This window comes from Pristiophorus japonicus, chromosome 7 (genome assembly GCF_044704955.1).
Source record: "Pristiophorus japonicus isolate sPriJap1 chromosome 7, sPriJap1.hap1, whole genome shotgun sequence".
NCBI classification, from domain to species: Eukaryota; Metazoa; Chordata; class Chondrichthyes; family Pristiophoridae; genus Pristiophorus; species Pristiophorus japonicus.
In genome coordinates, this window is record NC_091983.1 from 157,534,474 (window position 1) to 157,547,392 (window position 12,919).

Below are 12,919 nucleotides of genomic sequence, written 5' to 3' on the forward strand. Positions count from 1 at the left end.
TGAGGAGAATCGCCCTGCACTTGGCCGCGGTATCTTCCGTATCCAGCTCATTGGCCATGAAGTACTGGTCAAGACGTTCAACGAAGGCTTCCCCATCATCACCCTCAACAAATCTCTCAAGAATATCAACCGCAGCCATAACCGTGTGAAAGTTTGTGATCTGTTGCTCATCGCCAATTGTTATGTTCAGAATAACTCCACAAGGCTGGATACTGTAAGCTCAAACTGTTGTGACTTTTGTCTCTTTAATGTAACTCCAGAGTTAGGAAGCAGCATGGTAGACTACCTTTTATACCTGCTTGCCCGGGGTGTGCAGGTGACCCTTGGGTCTCCAACAGGTGTGCCGTCTAGTGGCAAGTCTTACACACTCGTAAAGTTTACATACATAACAATCATCATAAGCAGTCCCTCGGAATTGAGGAAGACTTGCTTCCATTCCTGAAGTGAGTTTGTTGGTGGCTGAACAGTCCAATACGAGAGCCACAAACTCTGTCACAGGTGAGATAGATAGTCGTTGATGGAAAGGGTAGGTGGGATTGGTTTGCCGCACGCGCCTTCCGCTGCCTGCGCTTGATTTCTGCACACGCTCGGCATTGAGACTCGAAGTGCTCAGTGCCCTCCCAGATGCACTTTCCTCATTTAGGGCGGTCTTTGGCCAGGGACTCCCAGGTGTCAGCGGGGATGTCATACTTTATCAGGGAGACTTTGAGGGTGTCCTTGTAACGTTTCTGCTGCCCACCTTTAGCTCGTTTGCCGTGAAGGAGCTCCGCGTAGAGCACTTGCTTTTGGGAGTCTTATGTCTGGCATACGAACTATGTGGCCTGCCCAGCGGAGCTGATTGAGTGTGGTCAGTGCTTCAATGCTGGGGATGTTAGCCTGGACGAGGAAGCTGATGTTGGTGCACCTGTCCTCCCAGGGGATTTGTAGGATCTTGCAGATACATCGTTGGTGATATATCTCCAGGACTTGACATGTCTACTGTACATGGTCCATGCCTCTGAGCCATACTTAAAGACCCAGCTAAGAGAGCCCTATACAGCCAGCACCTCACAGCTAACCTGATGTTCTTTGATGACCCTGAGATGCTGAATGCCCACAGCGCTTGGTCTGCCCTCCAGGCCTCCATAACCAGTGCCTGCAAAGAGACACTTGGTCACTCAACCAGAAAACACCAGGACAGGTTTAATGAGAATGATCAGAAGATCCAAGAACTAATAGATCACAAGCGCAGAGCATTTCTGAGCCTCAAGCAACAACCCAACTCGGGAGCAGCAAAGCAACATTACAGGCTGAGGTCCAACAAAAAACCCGGGACCTAAAGAACAGGTGGTGAGTGGAGAAAGCACAGGAGATACAACAATTGGCTGACAGCCATGATGTGCGAGGATTCTTATTCGCAGTCAAGGCCACCTACAGGCCAAACTCCCAAAGCCCCACCCCACAGCTGGCCAAGAACGGGGAAACACTCATCAAGGACACCGAGGCAGTCAGAGCCCACTGGAAGGAGCACTTTGAAGATCTCCTCAGTCGAGACTCTGCCTTTGACTCGAGTGTTCTCGACTCCATCCCACAGCATGTGACCCACCACCACCTCAGTGAAACCCCAACGTTGCATGAGGTAGGAAAAGCAATAAGACAGCTCAAGAACAACAAGGCTATGGGAGCGGATGGAATCCCTGCTGAGGCGTTAAAGTAATCGTTAACTTAAAGCAAAACTGACAATTAACATAATTAAAATTGACCAAGCTGCTGTCAATCAAGCACATACACAAGTACTTAATCACTATTATCCATTATTTGGCTTGGTGGATGAATAGCTTTGGGGGGTCTATTTTCCAGAATGATTTTCCGTGGGCTGGTAGTATGTAGAAACTCTCCACTCTAGCTCTTTCCATTGAGACAATGCTTTGACTGAGATAACACTTTTTTATTTCCAATGTTCTCCTCTCCAGAAGCCATTAATTCCTGTTGAGAACGATTCTACAAACTACAACTATCCTTCAATACCGTGCTCATATAGGCATTCTTAATATGTGAGCAAAGATGGTGAGTGTCACTTGATTATTCAACCATGGGATGTATCCCAAGCAAGATCAATTCTGTCTTCATCTGATACCCACATATATGCATAATCCAGCAGAGGTCCCAGAATAGCAATCAGCTGCAGTTACTTCAGGAGCTCTTTCTTTGCTCTTCCCTAGCCCAGGAGAGCTGAAGCCAACGATCGAATTCCTTTCACTTCCCTGAATGAGATCAGTTTCCTCAAAAGATGGGGATCAAACCTGGGACTTTTCTTATCTGTATGGCTCAGTTTCACAGACAACATTATACTTAACAGTGGCGATCAAGACGACACTCTCATACTGCACAAGACAAGTTGCTACAGAGCAGGTCAGTTTGTTAAATAATAAGAATTCAGCCTGTCCTTGGTTGGGTTGCTGCTGCATCCCATTTTGATTCAAAATCCTAAAAACTTGCAGATCTTGCCCAAACCCTGTCAATTGAACTGCCAGTATTAGAAGTCAAAGAGTAGGTAATGGTCAATTCAGCAGCTGACACACAGATATATACTGGAGAACACTTTAGGAAACAAAGAACATAAATGGGTAAAAATTGGCAAACTTATTAGTGTACCTTTGGGTGAAGAGATCTTGAGGCTGAGGAAATAATCAGATCCAGGACTTGAGACTGCCAAGTTAGTAAAGTTTGCCCTGCCATCTTCCATCTTTATAGTGGTGAACCCGAGAACAAGAAAAGTAAATTAGAAGGTCAAGGGAAATTACTTACCAGTGACAAAAAAAGCAGGTGTACGCCATTCTACTGTCCAATAATCCTAACTGCTATAAAGGAAGAAATCTCTACATTCGGATAGTGGACATTTTAGCACTGATATTCCAAGGCTTTGTCAGCAGTGCAAAGCCTCACATGAGGTGTGCACAGTTCGTGAAGTTGATTGCGCAAGGTCGTGTGCCCGATTTGCAGGATGCCACATTTTGTAAGGCGCAATTTGTGAAAACAGACAAAGGCTGCTCGAGCCAAGTGTGAAAGCTCATTTAAATGGGCCACTTATCTGCATTTAAGATCTGGCATATATTTCAGCTTTCTGAATTTTATCATAGAATCCCACACTGAATTTCACAAAATTGGGTCAGGGACCACTCATTGCATCCTGCTCACCTATATTGAAGGGTTGCAAAATTCGTGGGAGAACACCCCCCGTGCTTGGACTCATTGGAAAGGAAATTTAATTTGGAACTATCTACCAGAAACTTAGAGATCCTAAAGTGCACATGGAAGAAACTACGAACTTTACTCGAATTTGGGATGCTTTCAGGCAAATTGAGTCTGTGTGGACGGGGCTAAAGAACTAAAGGATAACTATCCTGCAAGGAAGCCAGTTTGAGTATTGAAGCTGTCTGGGGTATTGAAGTTGAAGTAAATTGTCTGGAGAATTATGGATACTCGAAAACCCTTCTCCCCAGGAGATATGAACATAGCAACAATTGACCCAGAGATAGCTAACCATCATCCTGATCTGGAAAAGCATTCCAGCCCATACATAATAACAATGGCACATCCAATCTGCATGAAAACCCCAAGCACAGACAGACACTGCAAATACCAAAGCTAATATTTCCATCAAGAAACAGATTTAGAAGATCGACACACCCGAGACAGGTTAACATTTTAATGAGCCCACCAAAATATGACAAAGAAATATCAAGCCTGCCAAAATTAAACTAAAAATCCAGGCTGATTTGGCACGAAGATAAGAAAAGCTCCAAAGGTATAACTGGGCCCTGCTTTTAACTAAGGGTATTCAATGCTGAGCAGAACATGCTACTGCCTCAGAAGACACTGCTAGGGATGCTTATCAGAAGGTATGCACACAGCAGCCTAGCATCATAGAGCACCAAGAAGGGAGAGAAACCACCACAGCAGTTTTAAAAAAAAAAACTGACTTCTCCAGCCTCGACGTCCTGCTATCGAAAAGGAAGGAAGAGCATCACCATCGCGGTAGCAACCGACCACAGCCAACGTGGTACCACCAAAAGCACCACGATCGACCGACTTCGAAACAAAACTCCACAAGAATCGAAAGTTTCCACTCTACAACCTAGGCCTGACTACCAACAGGTGAAAACATTATCTAAAAGAAATTTGAAACCTATTTCTAACAAAAGAAAATGGGTACTTACCCCATAAGTCCAAAACGTGCCCTACCGCCTCAGTGGACACCACCCAACTGAAGATTGCACAGTAAGAAGCCTTCTCCGATGTTCGGGGTACGGCAAGCAGAACCTACAGAATCCAGCAAACCCTGAAATCGCGAACCACCGTCAACTACCAGTAAAGGATCGGTAAGCACATCCCTGTTTGCCCTGGAGTCTAATCTAGTCAGTGTTACGTATTGGGAGGTGGGAGGTGTATTATTCACTGTAACCCCTTTGAATGTGTGATATACTGTTCTTTATTTGAGTGATTATAAGTTTGACATAATATTTTCTTGTCTTTAATAAAACCAAAGTTCTTTTGCACCAAGCCAGTTGTCTCTTGCATTTTATCACATCCCCCAAATAAATCCAGAGTCTAGAACCCAGGGAGTGGGAGCGATTCGAACCGCTCAGAAGGTCAGAGGTGAACCTGACCCCCACACCACCCCCTACAATATAAACTAGGCAAATGGCATCTGAACAAACCTGGATTGCATTAGTGAAAAGTTTCAAGCAAGGTTGTTATGGTTGCAATGTGTTCACTGCAATTTTTTTTCATTGTGATGATTTTTCTACTTCTGCATTTAAGATCTGGCATATATTTCAGCTTTCTGAATGTTATCATTGTTTCTAAACGCTCCAGTTTTCTAAGCAGCATGTTCCATCAAACAGGGCCAACTTCTTTCACTGTCCTCCACAGCAATGCCTCCAATGAGCCATTACTGAAGAAGGGAACATTTGGTGCCACCCTCGTTGCACACATATCAAGCTCCCAATTCTGTTGCTCCCTTCAGTCACCCGCGCAGCAATTTCCAGCAACTCCCCTTTGAGGGCTGCTGATTTATCCAATATTGAGATTGGCAGACAACCAGCTTTTGGGCCAGTCTCCCTGCATACATTTTCCAATGCTATTAAAGTTCAGGGAACCATGCTCTCCTCCTCTTGGTGCAGCCATGCCCACACCACAGGCAAGCATAGTCCCGATTCTGCTGGACTAGCAGGATCGTGGCGCTTTGTATTCTGGACACAACTTTCCATTCATAATATCGCATGTGGGGAAACTTCACATTAAATCAAATTGTCTCTTCCCAGCCGGCCTTCAATTAGCATTCATGAAGCATAACACAAGGCCTGAAGAGGTGACTGAGAGACACCGCTATCTTCCTTCACAACTTTTAGTACTATGGGCCAATTCAGTAGAATATACTTCCCCTTTACTATAGAATATACTGTAAGGCTTGCTGATAGTCGGCTCCCGAGGTATGGAAAATGGTCCATGTTGTCCAAGGTTGTGCCGTGGATTTTGATGACCGGCGGCCAGTGCTGTGTGGCAGGGTCAGGTTAGTGGAGGACCTTTATCTTACGGATGTTTAGTGAAAGGCCAATGCTTTTGTATGCCTCGGTGAAGATGTTGACGATGGCTGGAGTTCGGCCTCTGAATGTGCGCATATATAAGCGTTGTCCAGGTACTGTAGTTCAATGACAGAGGATGGAATGACCTTTGATCTAGCCTGGAGGTGATGTAGGTTGAACAGGTTCCCATTGGTTCTATAATTTAGTTCCACTCCAGCGAGGAGCTTATTGAGAGTGAGATGGAGCATCGCAGCAAGGAAGATCGAGAATGTTGTTGGCGCAATGACGATACCCTGCTCGACCCCAGTCCGGACGTGGATTGGCTCTGTGGTGGATCCATTGGTCAGGATCACGGCTACGGTCAGGATCGGGAGCCCACTATCAGCAAGGACAGACATCGATGACAAGGTCCAACACTGCCTCCAGTGTGCCAGCGCAGCCTTCGGTCATCTGAGGAAGAGAGTGTTTGAAGACCAGGACCTCAAATCTGGTACCAAGCTTATGGTCTACAGGTCAGTAATGATACCCGCCCTCCTATATGGCTCAGAGACATGAACCATATACTGTAGACATCTCAAAGCGCTGGAGAAGTACCACCAGCGCTGCCTTCGCAAGATCCTGCAAATCTACTGGGAGGATAGATGCAATGTTCTCACTCAGGCCAACATCCCCAGCATCGAAGCACTGACCACACTCGACCAGCTCTGTTGGGCGGGCCACATCGTCCACATGCCCGACATGAGACTCCCAAAGCAAGCATTCTACTCAGAACTCCTACATGGAAAGCAAGCCCCAGGTGGAGAGAGGAAATGTTTCAAGCACACCCTCAAAACCTCCTTGATAAAGTGCAACATCCCCACTGGCACCTGGGAATCCCTGGCCCAAAACCGCCCTAAGTGGAGGAAGAGTATCCGGGAGGGCGCTGAGCTCCTCGAGTCTCGTCGTCGAGAGTATGCAGAAATCAAGCGCAGACAGCGGAAGGAGTGTGCGACAAACCAGACTCCCCACCCACCCCTTCCCTCAACCACTGTCTGTCCCACCTGTGACAGAGACTGTAATTCCCACATTGGATTGTATAGCCACCTGAGAACTCACTTTTAGAGTGGAAGCAAGTCTTCCTGGATTTCGAGGGGCTGCCTATGATGATGATGTAAGGTTTTTAAAACCAATGCTTGAAAATCTGCTTGGATTTCCCATAACTTATAATTCACAGTATCTCAGATAAATGTGAGGTTATCCACTTTGGTGGTAAAAACAGAGAGACAGACTATTATCTGAATGGTGACAGATTAGGAAAAGGGGAGGTGCAAAGAGACCTGGGTGTCATGGTACATCAGTCATTGAAGGTTGGCATGCAGGTGCAGCAGGCGGTTAAGAAAGCAAATGGCATGTTGGCCTTCATAGCAAGGGGATTTGAGTACAGGGGCAGGGAGGTGTTGCTACAGTTGTACAGGGCATTGGTGAGGCCACACCTGGAGTATTGTGTACAGTTTTGGTCTCCTAACCTGAGGAAGGACATTCTTGCTATTGAGGGAGTGCAGCGAAGGTTCACCAGACTGATTCCCGGGATGGCGGGACTGACCTATCAAGAAAGACTGGATCAACTGGGCTTGTATTCACTGGAGTTCAGAAGAATGAGAGGGGACCTCATAGAAACATATAAAATTCTGACGGGGTTAGACAGGTTAGATGCAGGAAGAATGTTCCCAATGTTGGGGAAGTCCAGAACCAGGGGTCACAGTCTAAGGATAAGGGGTAAGCCATTTAGGACCGAGATGCGGAGGAACTTCTTCACCCAGAGAGTGGTGAACCTGTGGAATTCTCTACCACAGAAAGTTGTTGAGGCCAATTCACTAAATATATTCAAAAAGGAGTTAGATGAGGTCCTTACTGCTAGGGGGATCAAGGGGTATGGCGAGAAAGCAGGAATGGGGTACTGAAGTTGAATGTTCAGCCATGAACTCATTGAATGGCGGTGCAGGCTAGAAGGGCCGAATGGCCTACTCCTGCACCTATTTTCTATGTTTCTATGTTTCTATGTTAACAAATTTCAACTGAATCCAAAAATCTCATGCTTCATGGCAATCCATATCTCTGTCTTATTCCTTAGTTTCCATGAAAGAGTTGGTAACTTAATGAATGAGTACTCGCACCAGTGAGTATTTGTGTGTAGATCACCTCAATGTATTTAGATTTTGGCCAAATACTCAGTGAGGATAACAAACAAGAAATCTCACAGCAGACCAAATTCACTGACATCAATATAGAAGAGTGGACATGGAGAATTGGGATTTCCTTGCATTATGTAACCTCCAGAATATCCAATTCATTCTCTGAAGAACTAAATCAATGAACACTGTATGTAGAATTAATCAGCTTATCCAACTCATCACATTCCAAATAAGGCGATTCAGTCCAATTAAAATGAGACAAAAGCAGAAATGGAATTTCTACGATTCAATCAGGTTGTGCAAAATATACATTTTTTTCATTGTGTTTAATTATTTGGAGAACTTTTGTGATTATCAAGGTAGGGGATGTATGTGCTGAGGATCCAACATTTTCATGAACAAAATCTTTCCATTGATGATCTCCATTTCATAAATTGCAGGGTTGACATCCAGACCGGTCTTTATCAGAGAAAGTTTGTGACAAAATCAATTCAGTTCTACTTTCAGTTTCTTGTCTATACCCCACTGGGGCAGTGTGCTCTCTGTCTGGACAAACATAATTCAAAATATTCCATTGATCAAAATGATCTAAATAAATAAATTCCCCACTTTTAATATTAACCACGGTAGAGTAATTGTAATATTTGTTTTTTTTTAAACTGTTTATTAAGGATGACCCAGTTGGGACGATAACTCTGTAATGTATAAAATAGCTGATAATTTTTATTTTAAATGCCTTTGGATGGTTTCTCAGCACTGAAATTCTCTTTCAAGCCTAAATAAATGCATTTATTCACACTGTGTATATTTAATCTTTAATATTTTATACTAAAAATGAACACTATGCAGCTCATTAACATGAAAAGATTCTAAGAAGCTATTTAATATCCAGAGAGGTGAAACTATGATAACGTTAATGTTTTGGGGTATAGTAGAGATATAAAGAAACAGGCACAGTGGGAAATCTTTTTATCTTCATTACTCAGACAACTGACAATTCATTTAAATATTTAAAGCTCAAAACAACTAGCCTTTAGAGGTTCAATCCATATTCTGTAATCTGTCTCATGCATCCATCCTAGCAATGTGATTTTTTCATGGTGGTGTGTTATCTGTTATTATGAGAACACGCTTCACAGCTCAAGTATCAGGTTCTTGGTTCTTTTACGAAAAAAAACTGCAAGTACCAGCAATGATCATCCTTGAACTGTACATGTGCTTGTGATATATCCTGCATTCAAGATGCGAGCACTGCTGTGCTTCTGTGTTATCACATTGTGTTAACATGTTAAGCAGCATTTTAAATCATAATGGGAATAAAATTTTTCCTTTCAATACTTTTCGCAAAAATTATAGGTGTAACCACAAAACCGGAAATCCTGGTTTGCACCCACTTTTTCATTAAAATTATTTACATGAGTAATTTCACGTAAATGTGTTTTCTATATTTTTCCTTGTCTTGTTTTACACTCACATAGTAATCAATCTTATTTTTTATTTGTGTACAGGATTGCAGTGAGTGGTCTAGTGACAACGCATTTACCAATACGTGCCATAAAGCGGTAAGAGTATAGTTTCCCACATGGGGAACTCTGCACCCTGGCTGAAGCACATGGAAAGTGGAATCGGCAAGTAGAGTCCCACAATTAATGGGAAAAGTAGTATGACATGAATTAATCAGTGTTACTTCTGTATACCAATAGAAAATGCTGAAAATACTCAGCAGGTTAGGCACCATCTGTGGAGAGAGAAACAGAGTTAACATTTCAGGTTGATGACCTTTCGTCAGATGAAAGTTTGCGTTCTGACGAAGGGTCATCGACCTGAAACGTTAACTCTGTTTCTCGCTCAACAGATGCTGCCTAATTTGCTGAGATTTTCCAGCATTTTTTGTTTTTACTTCAGATTCCCAGCATCCGCAGTATTTTGCTTCTGTATTACTTTTGTATACATCCTGCCAATCAATTTATCTAGAATTAACAGCACAGAAACAGGCCATTCAGTCCAATTCGTCTGTGCCGATGTTTATGCATCACATGAGCCTCTTCCTGCCCTACTTCATCGAACCCTATCAGCATATCCTTCTATTTCTTCCTCCCTCATGTACTTGTCTAGCTTCCCCATGTATGCTATTCATCCCAACTACATGTGGTGGTGAGTTCCACATTCTAACCAGTCTCTGGGTAAAGAAGTTTCTCCTGAATTCCTTATTGGATTTATGAGTGACTATCTTATAGTTCTGGAATCCCCCCACAAATGGAAAGATCTTCTCTACGTCTACCCTAGCAAACCTCTTCATAATTTTAAAGACCTCTATTAGGTCACCCCTCAGATTTTATTACAGAATGCAGAAAAAATAGATTACTGAACAGTAGTTAATTTTAAAAATATGACCAACTTGGTCACAAAATGGGTGAGGTTTTACTGTGTGACACCCCCAAACATACGACTAACAATCATTTATAATCCTGACATTCGAAGTGTTCTGTTCAGAATGGCAGGCAGTGACTAGTGGGGTGCCGCAGGGCTCAGTGCTGGGACCCCAGCTATTTACAATATACATCAATGATTTAGATGAAGGAATTGAGAGTAATATCTCCAAGTTTGCAGATGACACTGAGCTGGCTGGTGGTGTGAACTGTGAGGAGGATGCTAAGAGGCTGCAGGTTGACTTGGACAGGTTAGGTGAGTGGGCAAATGCATGGCAGATGCAGTATAATGTGGATAAATGTGAGGTTATCCACTTTGGTGGCAAAAACAGGAAGGCAGAATATTATCTGAATGGCGGCAGCTTAGGAAAAGGGGAAGTGCAATGAGACCTGGGTGTCATGGTACATCAGTCATTGAAAGTTGGCATGCAGGTACAGCAGGCGGTGAAGAAGGCAAATGGTATGTTGGCCTTCATAGCTAGGGGACTTGAGTATAGGAGCAGGGAGGTCTTTCTGCAGTTGTACAGGGCCTTGGTGAGGCCTCACGTGGAATATTTTGTTCAGTTTTGGTCTCCTAATCTGAGGAAGGATGTTCTTGCTATTGAGGGAGTGCAGTGAAGGTTCACCAGGCTGATTCCCGGGATGGCAGGACTGACATATGAGTAGAGACTGGATCAACTGGGCCTGTATTCACTGGAGTTTAGAAGGATGAGAGGGATCTCATAGAAACATATAAAATTCTGACGGGACTGGACAGGTTAGATGCAGGAAGAATATTCCCGATGTTGGGGAAGTCCAGAACCAGGAGACACAGTCTAAGGATAAGGGGTAAGCCATTTAGGACTGAGATGAGGAGAAACTTCTTCACTCAGAGAGTTGTTAACCTGTGGAATTCTCTACTGCAGAGAGTTGTTGATGCCAGTTCATTGGATATATTCAAGAGGGAGTTAGATATGGCCCTTACAGCTAAAGGGGTATGGAGAGAAAGTAGGAAAGGGGCACTGAGGTGAATGATCAGCCATGATCTTATTGAATGGCGGTGCAGGGATCGAAGGGCCAAATGGCCTACTCCTGCACCTATTTTCTATGTTTCTATTTCCCAGTCCTGACAAAGTTTGCCCCACAAATTATTTGTAAAGGCCTTATTGGTCGGATGTGTGCAACTGATGGACATTACACTCAGTAATCCCCACACTGAATTATCACGTATTAAGGCAGTGAAACATTCACACACATACAACAGAAAGACTAAACATTAAAGCAGAAAATGCTGAAAATGCACAGCAGGTGCACCAGCATCCAAAAGAGAAAGGTCAACACCTTGGGTGTGGTGATCCGTGAACTCTTGATGAAGGTGCCATCCAAAGCATTGACCCATCTTTCTCTTTCAGATGCTGATTTATTTGCTGTGCATTTCCAAGGTTTCTGGGTTTTATTTCAGATTTCAAGCATTTGTGATTTTTTTCCTTTTAAGAGTGACATTGATTTAGTGCAGATCATTTGTAGACACTCTCAGTCAGGGATTGGTGAATAGTATGGTTGATAAAAAGTCTGGGAGTAGATTTTCCGCTTTGGGCACAATCGTTGATTCTGGTGCATATGCGGCCATTTTCAAAAGTGCCTTTCCCCCCGCCCCGAGTTTCCACTCAAACTCATTCGCGTATCGCAGAGCGCAAACTCTGCCACAGCCCAGCGCAATCAGGCAGTGTTTCAAAACGTAATATATAAAAAAAATTGCACTGAAAAATAGTCCTTGATATATTTAAGAGTGGTAACTTGGTAAAGTGTGATTACGACAGCTGAAAATGTGTTTTTTACAAAAAGTAAGCATTTTAAATCACAGTGTCAATCCACCACCTGTGCTTAACCCAATTTTAAATGACTGGAAATGACTTTAACAATATATAAAACTATTTTCTAGTTAGATTGGGGTACAGTAGTCAGTTCCTTAGTCATTTAAAAAAAAATTAGTTCAGACCTTTTAAAATGTACCTATTAGTTTCTGTGCACTCAAAAGATCCAGCTCAACTTTTGGAGCCTCCTCGAAGGCCCGCAAATGACGCAATTATCAGAAACTCCCAACGGTGATGAATTCCCCCTGGGGGCGTGGTCAGTTTTGTGTGCGGGGTCGGATTCTAGCGCAAAAGATCACGGAAACCCGAGTTGCACTGAATGCAATTTACGTTTAAAATTCTGCAATTTTTTGCGCCGATTACGCCGATACCGGAGGACTTGCACCTAAAAAACTGTGGCAATCAAGTGGAAACTCCAGGCCTAGATATAAAAGTAAAGGGGAATAAGCAACAAATAAATATTATATAATATAAAATTGGTTTCATTTCCCAACACATTATGTTGTGAATAATTCAAGAAAAATCTCCAGGTTCGCTACACATTCACCAGCTACGATTCATTTTTACCTAATGTCTATCTTAAATTGAAATGATTTTTAAAACAAAACCTGTAGTTTAAGATGTGAAATGAGGTCATTTCTTACATTAGGCTATGTAAAACAATTGTTAGTTGGCAGTCAAATATAGCAGAACCACAGGGATGCTTTACTCCAGTAGGGAATTTGGAAATATGGTCTGTTAATTCACTGGAAGCATCAGTGGTAAGCCAGTCACTATTTTACACAACAAACCTTTTAAAATGGCAGAGACTGTGGATCCTTGCAGTGATGCAGTCATGGTCCAGGGACTGGATGGATGTCCCACTGACTTCAATCTCTGTCCCTGCAAAAATAAATACT

General features: G+C 43.2%; 1 protein-coding gene across 1 annotated transcript in view; it reads right to left on the reverse strand.

Annotated features, from left to right (window-relative positions):
- LOC139266646 (fibrocystin-like) overlaps positions 1-12,919 on the reverse strand; it is a 630,313-nt gene that overhangs the window by 20,175 nt on the left and 597,219 nt on the right. Inside the window, 1 exon segment of the mRNA XM_070884234.1 lies at positions 12,812-12,902. Within this exon segment, the coding sequence (XP_070740335.1) occupies positions 12,812-12,902 (91 nt within the window).